The following is a 25,382-nucleotide window of genomic DNA, read 5'->3' on the forward strand; positions in this document are numbered from 1 at the left end:
CAGTAGTGATGTTGTTTTTGTTAATATTACACATATATAATATACATATATACATACACATATATTCATATCTATCTATCCATACACAATTTCCCAAATGAATATGTTTCTTGTTCTATCAGGCTGTCTTTTCAGTTCTTTTGGAAATGATTCTAGGAAGGGACTTTTTAATCACCTCAAAATAAAATATTCTTTTATATCTTCAAGTAGAAACCAAATAATTAACTGACTCAGGTAGAAAGAATGACTATATGTCATGGTAAGGTTTCCCTTCATGTTTGGACTAAGCTAAATGCCTGTTGAGGTCTCTATCAGCTCTCAAATTCTATGATTCTGTGAAATTTACCTGCTGCACTGTAGTTTTTGAAAAGTGGCAATCAAATATTGGGTCTATTTTTTTAATTAATAGTTTTTAGAAGTTTTACATACATTTGTATATTTATTCTAAAAGTATTCATCAGTTCCCAACTTAAGTAAAGACATTATAACTGGAGGACTATGTGATCTGTGTCACAAGGAGCCATAAGTATACAGACTATAATAGGAGTTTAATAAATGCTCCATTGATTGATATGTCCAGAATCAAAATTCCCTACGGAAGGTACAAAAAGCCTGGTGCTTCATTTTAGAGGTTTGGTTTGGGTCCTGATGATATCTTCTTAAGGAACTTTGAAATTATTTTAATATGAATAACTCTAACAGCACACCTCAAGGCATGACTAAATTAACCAACCCCACCTAGAATTTATTGAAGTTGAGGCATTCTTACTTAGTTAACAATCAGTGCTAACAAAGTCCAGAGCTGTACCCTTCCATTGGATCTTTAGGAATGATTAGGAGATCCAAAAGGACTGAGGTTCTGAATTCTGACCTGGGATGCAGTGAGCTAACACAATTGGATGTCCAAACTAAGTTTGGCATTGATATAATGTCCTTCTGGGAGCAAGGATTACTAGGTTGTCTAAGGAAGGGCAAACGGGTTCAAGTTGGAAACATGAGACTCAAAGCACTCAGAAAATCAGAGTGGGATCAGGCCTGTGAGTACTCCCACCCTTCACATCCAAACTGTTAAGATAGGGAGATCCAATCTTAAAAAAAAAAAAAAAAAAAAAAAAAAAAAAAAAAAAAAAGTAGCAGGGGATAAAGTCTTCAACCCTAGGGTAGAAATATAAGGTTCACAGTAAATGGAAAGAGAATTATATTAACTATGTATAGGCTTAGGTAAAAGTCCTTTACATTATATCTTTAACAGGTTAAATAAAAAAAAAATCTGTAAATGGTATTTTGCTAGTCTTGAAAAAGAAGTCTTCCTTTCATTCTGAAGACCTAGACAGAAACTAAATTCTGATATTCCCAGGGGAAATCCTGAGTAGAGAAAAAAGGTAGAAAAAGTTTTGCAAGATGTACCTAAGATTGAAATTGGCCCAAGCAAACTTTAGTTCTATTTTTGAGCCATAGTTCTTCTACTAAACTACAAGCTCTTTGAGGTCAAGGATTGTCTTTTTTGCCTTCTTTTTATTACCAGCATGTAGCACAGTACTGGCAAACAATCAGCAATTAATATGCTGTAAAGTTACCCATGCATATATCCTGTAAATAAAAGGCTATTAAATAAAAACCAAAAACAAAAAAACAAAAAAAACAATCAGCAATTAATAAATGCTTAGAGACTTAACAGAAGTAGAATAGATTAAGAAGAGGTATCAAGAATGCACAAAAGAACTAGACAAGAAAAATCTTAACTTAACCAGTGACCACTATGATGTGGTTACTATAGAGTCAAACATCTTGGACAATGAAGTCAAGAGGATTTTAGGAAATATTGCTAACAATAAAGCTAGTGAAGGTAATGGAATTTCAGCTGAGCGATTTAAAATGCTAAAAGATGATGTTGTTAAAGTGCTGCATTCATGGCAAGGAACTGAAAACTGAATGAATGCCCTTCAGCTGGGGAATGGCCAAATAAGTTATGGTATATGTATGTTATGGAATATTATTGTTCTATAAAAACGATCAGCAGGATTATTTCAGAAAGGCCTGGAGAGACTTACATGAACTGATACTAAGTGAAGTGAGTAGAACTAAGAGAACAATGTACACAGCAACAGCAGGATCATGTGATGATCAACTCTGATGGACATGGCTCTTTTCAACAATGGAGTGATTTAGGACAATTTCAACATATTTGTGATGAAGAGAATTGTCTGCATCCAGAGAGAGGATTATAGGGACTGAATGTGCATCACAACATAATGTTTTCACATTTTTTTAGTTGTTGTTTGCTTGCTTTTTTCCCCTTTTTAATCAGATTTTTCTTGTGCAGCATAATAAATATGGAAATATGTGTGGAAGAATTGCATATGTTTTACTGGATTGCTTGCTATCTAGGGGAGAAGGATGGAAGAAGAAAAGGAGAGAAATTTGGAACATGGAGTTTTGTAGGGGTAAATGTTTTAAAAAATTATCTTTGCATGTATTTTTAAAACAAAAAGCTAATATTAAAACAAATAAATAAAATGCTGCATTCATTATGCCAGCAAATTTGGAAAACTCAGCAATGTCCCCTAGATTAGAAAATGTCAGTTTATATCTCAATCCTAGAGAAGATCGATTTCAAAGAATGCTCAAATTACCCAAGAATTGTGCTCATTTCATATTCCAATAAGATTCTACAAGCTAGGTAATATGTGAACCAAGAATTACTAGGTGAGCAGGATAGTTTTCAAAGAGGCAGAAGATTAAAGACCAAATTGTCAACATTTGCTAGAAAAACATTTATTCATCTATTTTTGCTTCATTGACCACACTGAAGCTTTTGAGTGTGTGGATCACAACAAAATATGGCAAGTCCTCAAAGACTTGCCATAAAAATGTTTGTAGCAGCTCTTATTGTGGTAGCAAAGAATTGGAAAAGGAATGAATGTCCATCAATTGGGGAATGGCTGAACAAGTTGTGGTACATGAAGGTAATGGAATATATTATTTTATTTTTTAAAATGATGAACAAGCAGATTATAGAAAGGCATGGAAAGATTTACATAAGCTAAGAGAAACCAGTAGAACCAGGAATACTTTGTACATAATAACAGCAAAAATGTGCGATGATCAACTATGAAAGGCTTGGTTCTTCTCAGTGGTTCAGTGATCCAAAGCAACCCCAAAAGACTTTGGGCAGAAAATTTCATCTGCATCCAGAAAAAAGACTAAGGAGACTGAATGTAAATCAATACATGCTATGTTCACTTCTTTTTTCTGTTTTTTTTTTTTTTTTAATCTCTCCCATGGTCTTTCCCTTTTGCTCTGATTTTTCTCTCCCAACATGATTCATAAAGCAATGTGTATTAGAAATAAATAAATTTATTACAATTTTTAAAAAAAAGACTTAAAAATGGGAATGCCTGATCATTTTAGTTTTCTCCTGAAGAATGTAGGCCAAGAAGCAATAGTCAGAACTGAACATAGAACAAATGATTGGTTTAAGATTGGAAAAGAAGTACAACAAAGTTGTATATTTCACCTCTTTTATTTAACTTATATGGAGAGTAAATAACATGAAATGCGAGACTAGATGAATCAAAAGCCAGAATTAAGGTTGTCAGGAGAAATATCAACAATCTCAGATATGCAGATGATACCACTCTGATGGTAGAAAGTAAAGAATTAAGAAGTCTCTTAATGAAGTGAAAGAAGAAAGTATAAAAGTAAGCCATGGCTTGAAGCTTAACGTCAAAAATACTAAGATCATGGCAACTGACTCAATAACTGCTTGGAAAACAGAGGGAGAAGAAATGGAAATAGTGTCATATTTTATATTTTTAGGATCAGAGATTATTTCAGAAGGCAACTACAGACATGAAATTAAAAGATTCTTGCTTCTTGGGAAGAAAGCTATGGCAAATCTGGACAGCATATTAAAAAGCAGAGACAATCACCTTGCTAACAAAGACATGGTTTTTCCTGTAGCAAAATATATCTGTAAGAGTCTGATTCTTTTTGTACAGCAAAATAACGTTTTGGTCAGGTATACTTATTGTGTATCTAATTTATATTTTAATATATTTAACATCTACTGGTCATCCTGCCATCTAGGGGAGGGGGTGGGGGAGTAAGAGGTGAAAAATTGGAACAAGAGGTTTGGCAATTGTTAGTGCTGTAAAGTTACCCATGTATATATCCTGTAAATAAAAGGCTATTAAATAAAAAAATATATATATATATATATATATATATATATATATATATCTGTAAGAGTTGGATTATAAGGAAAGCTGAGCACCACAAATTGGATGTTTTTGAATTGTAGTGCTGGAAAAGATTTTTGAGAGTCCCTTGGATAGCAAAGAAATCAAATTAGTCAATACTTTAAAAAAATTAATTCAGATTATTTAATGGAAAGACAAATACTGAAGCTGAAGTTTAAATACTTTGGACACATAAGAAGAAGACAGAACTCATTGGAAAAGACCCTAATGTTGGGAAAGAAAAGGGGATGGTAGAAATGAGATGGATAGACAGTGTCATGGGAACAATGAACATGAACTTAAACAAACCTCAGGAGAGAATGGAGAATAGAAGGGCCTGTTGTGTCATGGTCATTGGAGTCACAAAGAGTCACATATGTCTGAACAACAACAGCAACAACAACAATGACAAATGCTTATTGACTGACTCCTAGACCTCCTTCACATTCAATAGTGAGGAAATTTCTTTTCTCATTTTTTGACAAGAGCATTGCCATTCACAGGTTTAAAGATGGGTTTCTCTACCAGTCCATATATTTATTATATTCATTATATTAACTGAATGCTTATTAATACTGGCTCAGTAAAGGTAAGGTTTCATTGTTTTATTTCTCATTAAATATTCTTTTGGCCATGACTGGCACAATGTTTAAAAGAGAACATATTTATTACCTGTCATTTCTAAAGACCTTTGGTAAGTACCTTCTGGGGAACCACATGGCCAGTGCACACATCAATACCCAGAGAATAGCAAGTTCATCAAGCATCTGACCCAGGAAACTCAATGTTGCATGGAAGTAAACTGATCCAATTCCTAAAATCAAATTACAAACCAATAGAAAAGGTTAGAAGAGAAGATACAATATTCATGCAATGTTGAATGCTAGAATTTTGCATGACTTTATGTATTTGTTACAAAGATTTTGTTTTTCTTTATTTTTTTCCTAGAGGGTATGGTTGGGGAGTGAAGAAGGTAAAAAAAAGTGAGAAACACTCAGAGAGATGAGAAAGAGAGAGAGGGAAGGAGAGAGAATAGAAGGGAGAAAGAGAAGAGAGAGGAGAGAGAACATATTTGTTCACTGAAAAAATTAATTACATTTTAAAAAATTATTCAAAAATAAAAAATTAACATTGAATAATTTTAATATTATTTTTAATATTTTAACATATTTAATTTAATATATTAATAATTTTTAATATTATTAAACAATAATGCTGACATCTAATTCACAGATGGCACTTCTCTCTCAGAAAGAAAACTAGAGAAAAAAAAACATAAAGGCCATTGTCTACAAATACATTTATAGATGTATTTATAAATGCATATAAATACATTTCATGTATGTTTCAAATATACAGATATCAGTGTGTTTCTAAGCTCTCGGTTAAACACAATCTATCACATCCAAACTATACGAGGGCCTTCACAGAAATGGAAAGGTGATAAGCATCAGCATTCTTCCCAAATCCTAGAACTTTTGTTCAATGAAGGCCTGTAAGCCAAGAGAAACTATTATCAAAATGGTTCACAGGACATGGAAAGATCAAAGTCCTACAATTATTTTAAAGTCCACTAGCAACAGAAACAGTACTAGGAAAAAAATGTTTCTCATAACTCTGTTCTCAGAATTCCCAGAAACTTACCACCAGCAAGTAACAGTAACCTTTAAATAATGGAACTCTGGAGGGGAGTTACATAAACCTGAGAGTTCCAGACAACCTCAGTTGTTACTATAACTTTGAACGTGTGTCAAGGAAGTGAACAAAAAGGTTTTCTAGACGTCAGAGTCGCTTGAGTTTACAAAACATGTCCAAAGGAGGTCAGGAAATACGTAGAATTCAATATCTTCCCTTTCAGGTCATGCAGGAAAGGCTAAACGCAAACTAATTAACTTACCAACAACAACAAGTAGTGTCCATATTAAATATATGCCACTGTTGAAGCATGCTGCATATTGACGGAATAAGCACATGCAGATGGGCGGCAAAATAAAAAACAAGACATTGCTGATCTGGAAAAAAAAATCAAATTAAAAGATGCATATTAAATAAAAGACAAAAAAAACCCAATGTGTTTAAAATGCATTTTGAAATATATTGAGGAAGGATATCACATCCTACCCCTCCCTTTTTCATATGTGTTTATCTATCGGTGGGGGCAGTTAGATGTTGAGTGCTAGACCTGGAGTCAGGAGAACCTGAGTTCAAATCCAGCTTCAAATACTAGCTATATACCCTACTTAACCTATGTTTGCCTCAGTTTTCCCAGTTATGAAATGGGGACTCTGAAGAAGGAAATGGCAAACCACTCCAGTATTTTTACCAAGAAAACCCCATTAAAAATAGCTCAAAAAGTTAGACACAACTAAACAATTTAACACTAGGTAGAGCACTGGGTCAAAGGAATTCAAACAAAATAATATTAATAAAGTACTTAGCATGGTGCTTAGGATGGAGTAGATAACGTGATAAATGCTTGTTCCTTTCCCCTTATAATTCCCCTCAAAAAAATTGACAACTCAATTTTGAAAAACATTAAAATAATATTTATACATATTCTAAAATAATTCAGGAAATTACATGACTGTTCCTGACTGGAAGATCTACCAACAAGATCTACTGGTCTCTATTGTTTCTTTTAAACACATTTGTGTACAAAAAAGGAAAGGACAAAATTAAGAGTCAATCCTGAAAACAAAAAGAGGAAGAAACTATGAGAGAAATTCAGGAAAGCCAGAAAGTAACAGTGAAGACAGATCTAATAAATATGTCTGCTACTGGAATGCAAATTGTTTGGATCACTAAAGTTGAAAAGTAATCGCTCTAAGTTATAATGTATTTATGAGACTCTGTCAGAGAATCAACTCAATTACTTCCTAAGAATGAAGTTTTTAAGCAGAACTACGGAAAGCTACAAAATTTAAAAAACATAATGATTTCTCCAGACATCTAGAAATTCAAAAAGGACATTTGCTCTTAAAAAATAAATAAATAAACTGATGAAAAACACTGTGAACTCTCACATAGATAAAGGGAAAGATCAAAGCAGCCACTTTTCAAAGCATTTTCCTGGTCTATGGAGCTAATGGGCAGCAGGAAACCACACCAAGCCTCCACCCCAAGTAGACAGATTTTTTGTTAGTTTTATTTAACTGCAGGTTTTTCAATTATCCATGCCAATAGTAGTGTAGGTAACTGGGAAATTATTATGATTCACTAATGTAGGGCATGAGCTTTGAGCTATTTTTTCCAGTGGCAGAGATGGATTTGTGTGGAACTCAGGTGTTCCCCTCATGACCAGTGAGTAGCTTTATACTCAAGAGTGGTCTTTGGGGTGCATGTAATCTGTAGCTATGAGGAAAAGTCAAAGCCCTGCTACTTAGCATCCATGTGATCTTGGGCAAATGATTTAATCATCACATATCTTAGTTTGACAATCTATATAATAGCAGGGTTTGATGAGAAAGATAAGATTTTTCCCATATGGTGAAAGGAAATAAAAATTTCCTTTTTAGTTCCTCTAGAAATATTTTAAAATAATACTTTTCTCTAGAAGTTTTCCAGATTCCTAGGAGAAGTTCCTTGGAAAAGTGGATGGGATAGGTCAGAACAAAAGGGAAAGATCCACTTTTGGGTGAATTAACCAAAATAACCACAAAAATAATAATCAGAAATTTAACAAAAAGTAGTTCTAGTTCGGCAACTAGATGATGTGGTGAATAGAGCATCAGACTCATCTTTCTAAGCATAAATCTGGCCTCTGACAATTATTAGCTGGACAAGTTACTTAATTGTTTGCCTCAGTTTCCTCATCTGTTAAATGAACTAGAGAAGGGAATGGCAAACCATTCTAGTATCTTTGCCAAGACAATCCCAAATGGGGTCACAAAAAAGTAGGACATGACTAAAAGATGACTGAACACTACACCCCCACCAATGTTCAAAATAATACCGTTGCTTTTCCTCTCCCCCATATGTAATCAGGACCCAGACCCATCATCTAAGGGTAATCTCTTTCCTGTTCCATGTAGGGATTAGACTTGAGTCTACTCCAAAGGAGGCACTCAAATCTCTACCTTTTCAATTGTATTCTCAATAACAATCAATCAACAAACATCAAGTGCCTACTATGTGCCAGGCACTGAATTTAATATAAATCTGTAGGAAGAACCTGATTGTTTCATTCAGGAAAGTAATGTCAGAAGAAGGCAATGGAAGTGTGGTTGCTCAATTCTAGGATGGTAACCCAGCTTATATTTTAAGATGTTTTTCCTGGTTCAAGATTCCTATAAATATTATCTGAAATCTCCCTGGGACAAAGAGTCATGGCAGAAGCATAATGGACTATTTCATTGACTTGTGTATTAAAGGTAAATTAAATAAAACTACATCTGGCAGACAATGTCCACACTCAAAAGTGTAGTATCAGTATTGATATTTTTTGTCCAACAAATTCTAAATTCTATGATCTATGACATCATTAGTCTATCTTTCTTATCTCTTGAGTTACTTGGTATACTCCTATATTTACACCCTTTTAGTCACACACACACACACACACACACACACACACACACACACACACATTGTGAGAGGCAGCTAGTGTAGAAGATAGGATACTTGGCAGAGTATCAGAAAGTCTTGGGTTAAAAACCTGCCTCAGATACTAGCTGTGTATTTAATCTTGGGCACTTGATCAGTTTGGGTTTCAAGCAGCTACCTAGAATTTAACAAATCATTTATAAGAGTAAAAGGAGTCACCAAGGAAATTCCAGAGTTTTTGCACAATACAGATTATTAACATAAATTTCCCTTAGGGCAATGCCAGAGCAGGTGAAGGTCCCATATACTACGCCAGTATTTCATTTGGCATTCATTTTGCCCAAACTCCATGAGCAGGCTTCTCAACCTGGAAAACCACTCTGTGCTGTGGTTTCCCCACTCTGGAATTTATTTGCCCCAGCAGCCTTCTCATACTGGAAGCATACTCCATCTTTGAGGAATCCTCGGATTGTTAAGTCAGTTCCTCTCATAAACCTTCATTTTAAGGAAGGTCAGTTTGGGGTAACTAGGTAATGCAGTGGACAGTGTCCTGGAGTCAAAAAAACTCATTCTCCTGAATTCAAACCTGTCCTCAGACACTTACTACTTATGTGGCCCTAGGCAAGTCACTTAACCCAGTTTGGCCAGTTTCCTCATCTGTCAAATGATCTGGAAAAGGAAATAGCAAATCACTCCAGTATCTTTGCCGAGAAAACCCAAAATAGGGTCACAAAGAGCTAATCAACTGATATGGACCAGTTACTTCTTCATTCCCCTCCACTATCCTATAAAATTTTTGGCTTCAAATGCTGTCTTCCTCCATTAGAAAGTAAGCTCCCTGAGAGAAGAGACTTTTTTCTGCTTATATTTCTATTCCAAGCACCTAGCACAGAGCCCAGCAAATATTAAGGACTTCATAAATCCTTAGTGACTTGATTTGACTGGACAATGTACTCTCCCATTATCAAAATATGACCCTCCTTCTGGTCTGCCGAACTAACCCCACCCTATAATCAACATTTTTTTTTCCCCACTCTGAATTCCTTCAGTACAATCTGTTTTATACTGTGCAACACTTGGTTAACACATTGTTTTGGAATCTTCTAGTTTCAATGTGTCTCAGTTTTGTCTTCCTGATTTCAAATTCAACAAACTTTTATTGCTTCCCAAGGACGAGGACCAAATCTTCAGCCTCTTATCTTCCTCTAAAGGACTTTAACAAGATTGGGTACAGAGTAGATATTTAATATAATTTGTTAAATAGGTAAATAGGTAGGTAGATAAAAGCTTGTTAATGAGTGCCACATGTGGTTGATCCTCTGTTCATCTTTTCTAAGATGATATAGGAAACCTCTTCCCCTCCACAAATGTTAATTGATCCTACTAGCCTAAGGACTGGACTTCCTTCATATTCTCTCTTGTATAGCACAACAAATGCTGAAAATCGTAAATATGCCAAAGGATAAAACTTCCCCCCACAAAAAAACTTGAGTTAGAGAAACATTGTTAGGTTTTCTAAAATGTATTCTTCCAGATTTGGATTAATTTTATCCATCTCCAATGAGATTAGCTTAAAAAAGGAAAAAGCAATACCACTACCAAACTATCTCAAATATTCACAGAAAAAGAGAAAAGCACAATTGTAGAAAACTTGAAATATACAAATTGGATTCTTTTGGCTAAAAAATCTTATACTGACATTCTACCACCACTCCCAGATTCCCTGGGAGGAAATTATTCTACTTTCTGCTTCACTGTCTATTAGGCAGCCTTCAGGTGTATTGTGCCCTGGTATTATTCTGTATATAGCTGACTGGTCCTTGGTTGTGCTATGGAATTACTTTGTTTGTAGGTAACTCTTTTGGGTTTCAAAGTTCAAAGAAAGTTTATCTTCATACTACCCCCTTATGAAAAGTGGATGTTGCTATCCCTATATAACAAAAAAGAAAAATGAATCAAAAAAATGTGCTTTATTATTGCTTTTGAAACAGCTTCTGCTCTCATAGCTCCCCCAACTCACTCTCAATACAACTTCCCATTGTCTGTTTACCCATAGTTATACAAATATCATCCCAGATTACTAAATCAATGTCATCTAATTACATTGAAATATAATTTATTGTGTAGGTTGTATAGTGTTTTCTTTAGGAATTGACAGTGTCACAAAGAAAGATCCTGTGTATTTGTGCAAGATGTAATGGCTTTGAACATGGATCCAGAAATCAAAAGGGTTGGGGTTTAAATTCCAGTTCTACCATTCACTGGTCGCACCTATCTCTATGGATCTCAATTGCCTCCATGTGTATAATGGAGTTGTAATTTAGGTGATCTTTAACAGTCCCCTTCTAGCTTTACTATTCTAGCATTCTATAAAACTCCTAAACAACACCAAGTCAAATACACAAGTTTTAAAACTCCAGTGGAATTCCTGTTTTCTTTAGACGAGCCAAAGATAAAGGTTTACTATGCTGTGGAAATCAAACTCAGCGCCTAAATCTCGAGCAATAACATATGCTCAAAATGTCATCCACTCACTCGCCTCTTCCTGCCTCCGTTCTGCCTTTCTTTGTACGTCGGGCGCTTAGCATAGTGCCAGGCACATAGGAGGTGCTAAATAAATGGTAACTTGTTGACAAGTAACTGCCCCACTCCGTAGCAATTCCGACCAGTTCAGTGCTCCCGGAATTCCCCATTTCCTCCTTTCCCAGGACTCCAAAGAGACAAGGCGTTCATAATGTAGAAGTCACTTAGTGGAATGGGGACTGCGTCACTGGGAGACCTTTCATGCATTAAAAAGGGGCACGGGGGCCGGCTACTGAAACTTCTCAGAGTTTCATTACCCTCGCCCAGAGGGGCTAAACCTCGAGTCAATCTACGCGTGAATTCGTAAGCCTGTTCCTCCATAATGCCAGGCTGAGCAGCTCAGGGCTTTGGGGGCACTGGCAGAAAATTACAGAAAGAGATTGCCGAAAAGCACAAGACCAGATGTCAGGAAAGGTAAGAGGGAATGTCACGGATAAGCCTGCTTAGAGACTGGCACATGCGCGTGCATTCGCGGACGCGCGTGCCCAGGCACACCGGGCACCACCCCCTGCAAACACACACGCACGCACCCCCCGCACTCACGCAAGCACACCCCCTCCGGCTCCCCGCACCGTGTTGTAGAACTCGGCGATGGCCGGCACGATGGTGTAGTTATCCTCGCACCAGTCCACCTCCGAGCTGCCCGCCCGCAACTGGTCCCAGAAATGCTGGGCGCTCATGGTCCGGGCTGCCGGTTCTGCCGCGCTCTGCGCGCTGGAGGCCGGGGCGGGGATGTTTGCTCTCCCCTCTTCCGTGTATCATTCAGCTGAGCCGCTGGTTGCTCCGAAGCCAGGGACGGCTCCGGGGCTGGGAGCTAACCGCGACCGTGACCAAAGCCAGCAGCGCTGCCTTTATCCTGATCTCCCACTCCTGCGCCTCCCAACAGGCCGGATGTTCGGCCTCCGAAGCTTAGTCTTCGGCTCTCCGCCTGTAGGATACGATCCTTTCCTAGACCCCTCCTTTCACTCCTCCTCCTGTCCCACCCCACGGGGCGGCCACCTCGGGCACGCCCACTCCGTTTCTCCGGTCCGCATCCCCCAGGTCCTAGCCTGGGTTACTGGGAAGCTGGACAGTCTAGCTACCTAACTGTCCGGTGACAGTTTTTCTATTGCTTTTTCTCCCTTTTCATTTCAAAGCCTCTGGGGCTGGGGACAACCACCTGAGGCGTCCTCAAGCTCCTCCTAATGGAGGACTTTCCCTATCACCCTCTGCTCCAACACACACACACACACACACACGCACACACACACACACACACACACACACACACACACAAAACCTCGAATACATTTTCTATATATGTCATTGTACACCCAGCGAATACCTAACACATTATCAGGCACTCAATAAGTGTTGGTTGATTGATTGGTGGAGACTAAAAAGGATAGAGACCAGACAAAGAAAGGTAAAGGGGTTTTAGTAAACTGAGTAGTAAAAAGACTATTTGATGCTTCCTCCCTTTCTTGGGGACATGCAAAGGGCAGTATGGAGAGGGAAGGACCTCCTACCTCCTCTTCAATCTACGGTCAAGGACAAAATAAAATATTGCCCTCCTTATGATCAAATGGTTTTTTTGGGGGGAAAAATCCATTTTATTAATATTGACTTAAACACCTGTCTACTTCCCGTTCACATAACATTATAAAATTTAAAAATCTCAGATTTGGAGGGATCTGTCTTAAGAAGTGACCAGAATTGCCTTGTGGCCATCTAGGGTCTATAGAGTCATCAAGAATTAGAAAGGCCTACTTCTTCTTTTTTTTTTTTTTTTTTGCTGAGTCAATTGAGGTTAAGTGATTTGCCCAGGGTCACATAGCTAAGAAGTGTTTGTTAAGTGTCTGAGATCACATTTGAACTCAAGTTCTCCTGACTTCAGGAGAAGTCCTGCTCTATCCACTGGGCCACCTAGCTATCCCTACCCCTACTTCTTGATGAAGCACTTTCATTCCACTAAAAATCACAGAATTTAGAGTTAAGAAATATTCTTAAAGATCATTTGGGCCTAATCCAATATCTCTCTCCTCTCTTCTCAACAGATGAGGAAACTGGAACATAGAGAGGATAAATCGTTTGCCCTGCTGAGTCACAAGAGTACCAAGTAATATTCCAGATCTCAAGAGCTTTTGGGGGGACAATTTAGATCCTTAATTTTTTTCTTTTTTTCCATCCAAAATCTAGCTGCTGGTCTTAGCTCTGTTCTCTGAAGCCAAGCATGATAAGCCTAAATCCTATTCTACAGGTATCCTGTCCTTTTAATTTTTTTTTCTCATCTAGGCTAAAAATTCTGAGTTACTCTCATTGGTCTTCGTATAGCATGATTCCTACTTTCTTCACTAACTGGTTAATCCTCTTTTGGAAGGACTCCAATGCTTATCAATGCCTTTTCTAAAATGGAGTACCCAGAAATGTTTCACATTAGAAAGAGAGGGTATAATCTCTCAGTATTAGAGTAGTGCTTCTACTACAACAGCCTAAAAATATCTAAATAACAGGGGTGATGTTGGTAGTGGGAAAGGTACTATCAAAACTACAACACTGAACTGCATTTCACTAAAAACCTCTTGACCATTTCCCAGGAAGTATTTTATGGTCATCTCTCTTCCAAGTTGTACTTAAACAGTTTGATTGTTTTGGTTTGGTTTGGTTTGGTTCTAACACAAAAACTGACTTTTTACACACAGGCCCCTCCACACAATCCCAATATGCCTATTGACGCTTAATTTATTTATTTATCCATTGTTTTAATCTGCTGAGATCTCTCAAATCTCTCATCCCAAATTCCTCCCTCCAAAAAAAGACCTGTAGTAAGAGAAGTATTGACTTCAAGCTACATAATTTTTTGATTGTTCATTTGTTTGCTTTGGCTATCAGAAAGAATAAACAGAAATGAGGGGTGGGGGAAAGAAATAGGTATTTGATTCTGATTTGAGATTTAGATGTTTTCCACCTGTAACCCTTGTTTCAAAGTCCACTGGTATGGACTGCAATTGGGTCAGGGTGCAGTTGGTGAAAACTGAAAGAGCCTCAGTTCTCACAGTTTCTTTTGAGCTCTTCAAGGTGAGTCCTCTTTTGGCACTCATCAAGTTTCAAGTTTTCTTTGGGTCCCTTCAGCTTTGAGTTGCTTCAAAAACTTCTGGCTTCTAGTTTCAAGAGAGATGGAAGAAGCCAACCTCACTTCACAGCATTGGAGGGTGTCATAGTAAGTGAAATGGACATTTTTCAGCACAAAGACCCCAAGCCCATCCTCATACGATTCTAATACTTTTGTCCAGGGGCTCCACTGTAACTGTTAATACTTCCTTTCTACAAAAAGAAAACTCGCCTGCTCCAACTACTATTTCAAGAAAACTTTCCCAAATTAGCCCAGCCTCTCAGCATAATAATCTGCTTCATATTTCTTCCTCAAAGCATTTTTGTAATTTTGAAATTACTAACTATATATAATTATGTCCTTATCATTTCTATGTTAGACTTTGAAGTATTTTAGGTCAAGTCCCTTATCTGTCCTATAGCATGCATTATAATAAGGCATAATTAGAGTTAGAGCTTGAAGACACTATTGGAGTAATCTAACCCCTTCATTTAACAGATGAGGAAGAGGAAATTCACAAAACTTAAATGATTTGCCCATCACCCAGGTAGTAAGTGAAAGAGCCAGGATATGTATATGTTTAGAAAAACTTAAATCCCAAATGGTAAAAATAAGTTTAGAAGGTAAAACCCTGATTATCTGGAAAAATTCAGCTACTTAAATGATTTACTATTCTCCAAGAGTTGTAGCTATGAATTGTATGAGATCTCCCTAGGAAAATGTTTGTATAAATATGTCTTGTATTGAGAGATTGTTCACCTTAGCACAGATGAGCCAGGGCACTCAACCCTCTCTGTCCTGTAGCAAAAATAAGGTTTGCCTAAGAAATCACTTTCTAATAGAGGGCTGCCTTTTTCCATAATCATTGACTTGTTAACAAACTTCCAGCCAGAAACAATACTAATTATGACTTACAGGTCTAAGGATTCTCCCAAAGGGAGAAAGTAACAAAGGTATTCAAGATTCTATGTCAACTGGGTAGGGGACAAGTAATTTACTCCTACTCACAAAAAGGAATACTAAGTATACAATAATCACAGTGTATATTAACAGGATTATTAAAACAGAATGCAATAACATTACTAGTACAATTGGCTAGGAACAATATTTAAACCTTATCAGAACATAAAGTAGTTTTACAAGACTGTTAATTAGGCCTCTCACATTTCACCTTGGTACTATACTGTCCAACCAAATAGCCAAGTTTGGATCAATTTTCTTTTCATCATCCTCTTCACAGCAGAAAATTTTATTGCAGCAAACCTGCTCCTGCCACAGCCGTTATGCCAGTGGACTTTACTGATGCTAGGCTCACAGACCCAGACCTTTTGAACTTATGAAATTCCCATTCAAGGAAAGGAAACACAAATCACTAATAATTAAGGCAATTCTGAGGTTCTGCCTTATACCCATCTGCCTGGAAAAACTGACCAAAAAAAAAAAAAAAAAGAAAGAAAGAAAGAAAAAGAAAATAAATATCGGAGGGGCTATGAAAAAACAAGTACATCAATGCAATTTTGGTGGAGCTATGAATGAAGCCAATCATCTGGAAAACAATTAGGAAATATGTACAAAATGTTACTAAATAGAGCATATTCTTTGATCCTGCCATAATACTGCTAAGCCTATACCCCCAAAAAGATCAAAGAGGAAAAAATCCTGTACAGAAAAATATTAATAGTAACTTATTTCATGGTGCCAAAGAACTAGAAACTAAGGGATTGGCTATCAACTGAAGAATGACTAAAACAGATGTAATGAAATAGCATTTTATTGTAAGAACAGAGAGACATGAAAAGACTTGTAGGAATTGTTGCAGAATGAAATGAACAGAACCAGAAAATAATATATACTATAGCATTACTATTATAAGAAGAAAAGATATACAAACATGGCAGAAAGTGTCAGGGACCTAGGTTAAAACCTCATCTAGTTTATGGATTCAAACATGATTATCACATAGACAGGTTTTTCATGACACTAGGAATAGAAAAGAATCATATCAACTGAAGCCAAGAGCCTGAACTAGAAGATATTTTGGGAGGAGCTAGGTGGTACAGTGAATCTTGTATCAGGTCTGGAATCAAGAAGATCTAAATTCAAATCTAATCTCAGATACTTTGTAGTTGTGAAACCCTGAGCAAATCATTTACCTTCTGTCTGCTTTAGTTTTCTCAAATGTAAAATGGAAGTAATAATAATAGCACCTATCTCCCAAGATTGTTGAAAGGATCAAAAAAGATAATAATTGTAGAGCAACTAGCACATAAGTTCTATATAAATGTTAGCTGTAATTATTTTTTATTTTAACAGATATAGCATCCTGCTATCATATAAAGGATAGTGTAAAAAGTTTAATATATCATATGGAAACACCAAGCCCTTTCATCAGTGGGTTACCACATGGCTGGAAGCAACTCCAAAACATGCATATGGTCAAACAGAAGTAGGAAAAGATTACCTGTACATGCCGGGATAACCCCAATTATACACATATAATTTAATCTGGGAATTTATACTGGGTGATTTGGGGAACTATTAGTTATTCATTCAAGAGTTCTTAGTTTCCATGGACCCAAAGATACAACTGCTAGGCATATATATCAAGGAAGTCAAAGAAAGGCCCAATATATATCCAAATACTTATAGCAATACTTTTCATTTTAGCAAAAAAAAAATCTAGAAATAAAGTATATTCAGGAATAATTAAATTCTTTATTACAGGAGATAGTTCTTTAAGAAAGGGAGAAAGAAGATATTTGTAAATGAATATTATGTAAGAAGAAAGAAAATTAAATTTTTTTTGAAAGTTTCCAGTTTGCTTGCTTGCTTCTTATAACATTTTGTTTTATATTATTGTGAAGGACCTACTTCCAAGGGAGAACATAGTCTCAGTATTCCGTGTATTATCATACATAGTTTTCCAGGTTTTCTTATGATCATGAGTCAAAATGAGTAAAAAATCCCCAAAGTGCACTGAGTGTCTTCACCTTTCACTTTAAAATTTTTTTTTTCTCCAAGGCAATTGGTATTAAGTGACTTGCCAAGTTCATTTAGTTAGTAACTATTAAGTGTATGAGGTGAGATTTGCAGGTTCTTTTGATTTCAAGGCTGGTGTACTAGCCACTATGCCATCTAGCTGCTCCTCACCTTTCAATTTAAAACATTTCTGCATTTTTTAAAGGTCAATAGTATGGTATAGGAGGAAGCATAACACTAAAGGTCAAAGAGGCCTCTTTCTACTTCATTAGTATGATTACTTCACCTGCCATTTTCTATATTAAAATATTTGCCAATAGAAAAATAGTTTATTAAAAAATTCACATAAAATTTGAATAAGTAGAAATTTTTCTTTCTTTTCTTCTTTTAAATATTAAATTATTTTTTAAAATTTTCCTGAGAAATGCTAGACACCCTATCCTAGCTTCTTCCATGATTATTTCACAGTTTCTGTTTCTTCTCACATTCCTCTAGTCTTACCCTAAGATGACTATTAATTTCTGTAATAACTTAAGTGCTAACTGAGATATAGTCCCAATTTTATCTCAAAGAGTGAAAATATAGAAAGTGACAATAAGAACTACAAAGGAGTAGGGGGAGATTTTGAGATGTAGTCTACATATTAGTCTGTGCCAAAAAGTCTATATATCTATATGACAAAAGTCAATATGTCTATAATGCTACAGAGTGCATTGCCAATTTCAAGTCTTGAAACAATTCTTGGATATGTCTACTCAAAGAATCATAGCATTTCATTCTGAAAAGAACCTTCTAATCCAAGTCTCTCTTCTTACACTGGTTGAAACTGAGGTCCAGTGAAAGAGATTAAGTACTGGAGTCCACACAGCTAAATCTTCCCTCTTTTCAGTCTCCAGTTTAGTCCACCTGTTTCCTTAGTTCATTGCCATTACCCTTTCTTTCACCTGGATTCCTCACTCAGATTCACCATGGAGAGTGGATCAGGTATTCACTTCTCCCCTTTTCCTATCTTTGAATCAAGTACATAGTTTACTACTAGTTGCTATACATATTAAAAAGACAGTGACCTATCTATAGTTTCAGGGATGAAAGAGAAAGGTTGCCTTCATGCTTCATGCTAAGTGCATAATTCTGATATTAGATGGATAAATTAGCATTTTCAAATTGAATATGCTATTCACAACCTAAATATCAAGCAGACTTGATATTCCCAATGGGAATTAGTCAGCCCAAAATAATGAAGTGGAGTTTGCCACCTATGGCCACAGCTGCGATAAGAAAAAATTCTTGGGAGAGATGGGAAAGATGCCCTATTAAAGACTTATAATTACTAGAGGCAGAGGTGACAAAGCAAGCATTTCAAGTATGTGAGAGCCAGTACTTTCACTGTACTGGAGGCAGTGGTTAGAACACCAGCCCTGAAGTTAGGAAGACCTGAGTTCAAATTTGGTCTCAGACAATTAACACTTCCTAGATGTGTACAACCTTAGGCAAGTCACTTAACCCCAATTGCCTCAGCAATAAAATAAAATAAAAAGCATTGAAACTGAAAACCTCCATGTCTGATAAATGATAAGACTAGTTTGGGTGGAAAATTCCCACTGAAGAGGAGTAAGGCTTTTGGGAAAGACCCATCTTGATGTGGGGGATCTAGTGTACTGACTGGCTGAGTGAATGAGGCTATGGCTTAATCAGAGAAATGAAACAGCCTGAGCTAAAAGAGGGATGGTGTTCTTTTTAAGCAAAAAGATGTTTTGCCAGTTGAAGAAAGCTTGGAAGTTGAAGAAAGGCAACACTGTAAGAAGCAATTCAGTAACAAATGACAGTAACTACTCTGCAGTGAAATAAGTGATTTATTTTTGAAGGAAGAACAAATGATGGGCAATACTAAGAGGTCTGTTGGTAAATATTTAACAACAAGTTCTCTGTAAAAAAAAAAAAAAAAAAAAAAAAAAAAAAAGCATCCTTCCCCCAATTTCAATATTTGTTATCCTCAGCAAAACTATTGAAGTATTGTTTGGAAAATTCCATGGTCTCAAGACTCAAATAGTTCTTTTTTAGTGATTATGGAGATTCTGTGTTATCTAAATATCCCAGGCTTCTCCAGGCATGTCCAATTCTAACACAGAAACACCCTTAAGAGACCTCTCTAACCTTTAATTGCCCTACTTGGTAAACTCCAGTAGTTTACTTTTACCTCTAGGATCAAATAAAAACTTTTTCTTAAAGGTATCTAAAGTCCTTCATAGCCTACCTTTCCAATCTTATGATACATTACTACTTACCTTTCCAGCCTTATAACATAGTTAATATTCTTCTCACCTACTGCAATCCAGACACACTAGTCTTATCATTTCTCATACATGGTAATCTCAGTCTTGATGCCTTTGCACTACTTTTCCCATGCCTGGAATGCTTGCCTTTTCACCTCTATCTCTTGTAATACTAGCTTTTTTTCAAAACTCAGTTCAACTGATCCAGTCATTCTGTAGAACAATTTGGAACTATGCCTAAAGGACTATTGAAAAAAAAAAAAAAAAAGACTTTTAATCTTGGAGTCCACTACTGAATCGGTATCCCAAAGCAATTTTAAAAGAGTGGAAAGGACCCAAATATGCAAAAATGTTTGTAGCTGCTTTTTTATTGTGGCAAGGAATTGGACAATGAGGAAATACCCATTAATTGGGGAATGGCTGAATAAGTTATGGTATATGAATGTCATGGAATACTATTATTCTCTAAGTAGTGATGAGCAAACTGATTTCAGAAAAGCCAGGAAAGACTTACATGAACTAATGCTGAATGAACTGAGCAAAACCAGGAAAACATTGTACACAGTAACATCAAGATTGTGTAATTATCAACTATGATAGATTTAGCTCTTCTCAGCAATAGTGATCCAAGACAATTCCAATAGACTTAGAATGGAAAATACCATTTGCATCCAGAGGGAGAACTATGGAAACTAAATGTGGATTGAAGCATATTTTCATTTTGTTTTACTTGTTTCATTTCTTTCTTGTGTTTTTTCTTTTCTTTTCTTTTCTTTTCTTTTTTTGATTCTGGTTTTTCTTTCCCAACATGACTCATATAGAAATATGTAAAAAATTATTGTACATGTATAACCTCTGTCAGATTGCTTGTTGTCTTGGGGAGAATGGAGGTAAGAGAGGGAAGGGGAAAAAATTGTAAGTAAAAATCTTACAAAAATGAATGTTGGTGATGCTAAGTGAAGTGAGTAGGACCAAAAGAATATTGTACACAGCAACAAGATTATATGATGATCAACTGTGATGGACTTGGCTCTTTTCAATAAGGAAGTAATTCAGGTTAATTCTAATAAACTTGTGATGGAGAGAAACATCTGCATCCAAAAAGAAGACTATGGGAACTGAATGTGAATCCCAACATTTTCACCTTTTTTGTGTTGTTTGCTTGCTTGTTTTTTCCTCTCATTTTTTTCTTTTTGATCTGATTTTTCATGTGCAGCATGATAAATATAGAAATATATTTAGAAGGATTGCACATGTTTAACTTATATTGGATTATCTGCTGTCTAGGAGGGAGGGAAAAAGGGAGAGAGAAAAATATGGAACATAAAGTTTTGCAAGGGTGAATGTTGAAAACTATCTTTGTACATATTTTGAAAAATAAAAAGCTATTATAAAAATGAATGTTAAAAACCATCTTTACATGTAATTGGGAAAATAATATACTATTAAAAATTTTAAAACAAACAAAAAAGGCTCAATTCAAGCATCATCCTCTACATGAAGCTTTTCCTGGTCCACTGGGTAGCAGAATGATAATAAAAATAATTAACTTTTGGTCATCAAACTTTATTTTGTGTATAATGAAATCAATGATCCCTCATGGGCTAAGGAAGGCTAAGTCTTTAGAGTAAGGGCTTCCAAGAAGTCTGATCCTGGAAATTTGTTTTGGAAATGGGATGCTCATTCCCTCCACAATTTAGAGAATATTCAATTAACTTCTATTTCCTATTGACTTAAAATACAGCAATGAAAAACATTTTACTGGCTGCTGTGGGGTACTAAGTGTACATGCAAAAAGGTTCTAGCAGATGAATTTTCTTTTTTCCCTCATGGCTAGGAAGGAAAGAACTGGAGGAGGAGGGAGAGATAGCAGTGACAGAAGCTGGTTGTCTCATCTCCCTATCCCCTCACCACAAGGCGGTGAAGGAATGACAACAATGTTTCTTCTGTTTGTATCTTGTTTATTCTTTCCTGATTTTAGAAGAATAATTATCAGAGACAGAATAGACTAGGTTACAACCTTGTGAGCTTCGAAGGAGGAACAGCAACAGTTAGTAACCATGGTAGCTGCAGCAATTGAACCTATTGAGGAATCAGCCACTGAGTAATTAACTGCTTGACTCATTCCATAAATGAATTAACCCAGGAGCACTGCCTTCCAAACAAGGGAGTGACTTGTGCCATTCACAGAAGTAAATTGAAAGAAATTTCTTAAAAAGAGAAAGTTACTCTGCAGGAATTACCTCTACATAGATCTTGGATAGCCAGTTCTTCTAATGGTACCCTCCCATCTTGTCTTCCCCCTTCACCCAGACTGGTTCTTATTCATGATCATTAATCTTGGATGGGATGGGAATCAACAACCCCATAAAGACTTCCAGACCTTGCCATCTGACTTGTTACTGCTTCCTAAGGTCTGCCAGGACTTTGGGTTTTATGCCCTGAAGTACCTGGGAACTGTCATCTTGACAGTTCTGTACCTTAAAGACCTTGAACTTTGTCATCCACCCAACTGTGAATTCTCTTAGGAGTTGTGAGCCTTTCTACCTCTTCAGATAGACTTTCTTTTATATAAATTGGCTCCAAAGAGTATGAACTCTGAGATCAGGAACTATTTCAATTTTTCTATTTGTTCCTATAGTTTCATGGATAGTGATAGCATTGGCCCACCCTCCAAAAAATTAAAAGAAAAGCACATCACTGAAATATTTATAAAATGCACAGAAAGAAGTTAAAAGATTTGAACAGGTAGAGTGTATTGTATTTATCATCTTAAATGTATAATATACTTTAAAAAAAACCTATGTTAAGGGCAGCTAGGTGCCATAGTGGATAGAGCACCAGTCCTGAAGTCAGGAGGACCTGAGTTCAAATTTGACCTCAGACACTTAATACTTTCTAGCTGTGTAACCCTGGGCAAGTCACTTAACCCCAATTGCCTCAGCCAAAAAGAAAAAGAAAAACAAAACACTATGTTAATAGAGAGTTGTGGTTTCATATATGGAAAATTGTATCCATTTCTATATAATCTTGTGTTTAATTGAGAATGATTTATTTTTTATTTTCCACTATGATTTACTTTGCTATTCTGTACATGGTAAATTCTTTATTAATTGATTTTTGGTCTTTGCTTGGTCTATTGGTACAAGGTGCATTGCAAGGAAGGAAAAAATGAAAATTACTTTCCGCAATGAAACAAAGTACCAGTGGGATGCCAAAACAGAAAAGGAAATTTAATTTTTTCTTTACCTTGACCTCTAATCATTGGTTGGGGAGCTCCTGAGAGCGTTCTCCCTCCTGCCACTCCCTCTAACAATGCAAATTGACACTTGTTCTGCAACTAAAAATTACAACTTTCAATGTAAGTAAAATTGTTTTTCTTTTATAGAATGGTTTTAAAATGTAACAAATAGAGGGATAAGATTTGGTGAAAAATGAGGATATTACTACTTCCTTTGTAGGAAGGAAGAGTGATTATGTCAAGCAGAGTATATCTGGAACAGTGTACCTGGAACAGATGTCGTGACAATGTACCTTTGAAGATGGTTACTTCTCTTCATAACCTAGCCACCACATTCTTCCCAATTCAAGAGTAGGTCAAAACAATACCCTTGTGAAATCGTGGGCCTCCACAAGAATGAAGGACTAACGATAACAAAGGGTTCTCAATAGTAACTATTGTTTCCAAATAACATCTTACAATTGTCAGCCAGTGATACAGTTGCCCAACTCATGGTGTTGTTACTAGAGTCTCTAAGTAGACTAGCCATCACTTTCAAAGCCCTCAGGATGCTGATGTTGGGACATTCTTCTTTCATTTTTTGGAAACTACATTATCCTAAAACTGTTCCTCTGTAAAGGTTGCGTTTGGACCTGGGGTCCAAATGCTTTTTCAGCATTTCCTTATCCACTTGTGGATAATTATATCCACTATAATATCCTTCCTATTTAATTCCATTTGTGGTGTCAGAATTCAGGAATGTGTCATAACCTGTTATGCTAATAGCAGAATGATAATAAGAAGAATAATTAACTTTCAGTCATCAAACTTATCAGTACCTCCCTGACCCAGAGATTCTAAGACTCAGCCTTTCCATTGGCTGGGATTTTTATTTACATTGATAGAAAAGAGATGGGGAGGTCCTATGTACACTCTTACATTCCCTGCTCCTAAAACTATGGTTTGTTAATTGCTTGAAATCAGGAATTCCGAATTTCAGCATGACTAAAAAAACCTATCTGGTGTCTGCACTAATAAAATGAGCCCTCAATAATGGAGAGTCAGCAGATTAACCTAAGAAAGGGCATATTGGTTTGGATAAGAAATATGAAGCAGGTCAAACTTCTATGCTGATCACTAATAGGAATAGGAGAAAAAGAAAAGTTGGAAGGAAGAAGGGAAAAAACAAGCAAGCAAGTAAGCAGAGGATTTGTTCTTTTTAAAATGACATTAAGGTATCTTCAATTTTTAGTCTTTTCTATTTATAGATGGTCTGGTTTTCTGTCTGCCACATGGTGACACAAGGTTTTTTATTGTAGAGGATGTGACAAGTTATAATTAGTACTAGAATTCAGGGAGTATCAGACACAGGGAGGACAGCCAGATTGAAGTCATTATAAAAGAAGAAAAAATTATAGGACAAAATAGTAATAGTGTCATGAAATCCAGAAGTTCTGGCAGAAGCTTCATGGTCCTAGAGTCAGTAAAGTGAATGTCTACAGGCTATAGTATAGTGTCTATTGTCAAGGCCAAATTTAAAGATATGAAGGTGGTTTGACTTTTTCTTCTCATCTACTTGTACAAGAGAAATACCTTTTCTGAGGAAATAGTAGCTCCTTCCTTGAAAAAGGGTGTATGAAAATTCCGCTATTTGATTTCTACTATTATATATTTTGCTATTCTTTTTTTCATTTAAATATTTGGTAGAGTCATTTGCCTAGCTGTTTGCTTTAAGAGACCTATCTGGACTATTAAAAAGCATACATCTGAGCTGAATTTACATAATTATCCCAAATATTCTATATGGAATCTAGGGAAGTGAGGAAGACCTAGAGTTGTGGATGTGTGGGGAAGAGTAAGAATCAAGGAAGACTTCATAAAGGTGACGCCTCTGTAGACCATGAAAGAAACCAGGATTTTATGAGGTAGGGAGAGGCAATGAGTTCCAGAAATAAAAAAGTTATTTGTAAAAAGTCACTAAAGAGGGAGACAGAACATTTAATTTGATGAACAATTCCAATTTAACTGTCATCTATTGAGCATGAAAGAGAATAGTATTTAAATCCTTGTTTGGGTGGGGAGGAAGTTTGAAAATTTTAATTGCCCAGGAAAGGGGAAAAAGTATCAAAAACAGATATTGGTTAAGTGGATACAATATTTTATTCAGGGTATTGTATTGTGAGGATACATTTTATAGTCTCTATCATTAAAAGATTTACAATCCAAAAACCCATAACATGAAGATATTGTGACAACTAGTGACTTTGTGCTTTGTAAAATGAGATGTGAAAACCTCAATTTACTATGGTTGAAAATTAATGTCAATGCACATGCTCAGGGGGGTGACTTTATAGGTTGAATTCATAAAGTCAGAATAAACAAATTTGGAAAGTCCCAGAAATTGTTGCTAGGGTAAAATGTCAGGAAAATACCTTTTTTAAAATGGAACAATA

At 36.1% G+C, this 25,382-nt stretch overlaps 1 protein-coding gene across 1 annotated transcript in view; it reads right to left on the reverse strand.

Moving 5' to 3' along the window:
* The window catches only part of ACER2 (alkaline ceramidase 2), a 29,425-nt gene extending 17,126 nt beyond the window's left edge, over positions 1 to 12,299 (reverse strand). Inside the window, exons 1-3 of the mRNA XM_031938205.1 lie at positions 11,939 to 12,299; positions 6,139 to 6,253; positions 4,914 to 5,055 (exon numbers count right to left, since the gene is read on the reverse strand). Coding sequence (XP_031794065.1) covers positions 4,914 to 5,055; positions 6,139 to 6,253; positions 11,939 to 12,046 — 365 coding nt within the window. The 5' untranslated portion in view covers positions 12,047 to 12,299. The remainder of the gene's footprint in view (positions 1 to 4,913; positions 5,056 to 6,138; positions 6,254 to 11,938) is intronic.
* Between the last annotated feature and the right edge of the window lie 13,083 nt (positions 12,300 to 25,382).

The sequence above is a fragment of the Sarcophilus harrisii genome, chromosome 1 (assembly GCF_902635505.1).
Source record: "Sarcophilus harrisii chromosome 1, mSarHar1.11, whole genome shotgun sequence".
Lineage (NCBI taxonomy): Eukaryota > Metazoa > Chordata > Mammalia > Dasyuromorphia > Dasyuridae > Sarcophilus > Sarcophilus harrisii.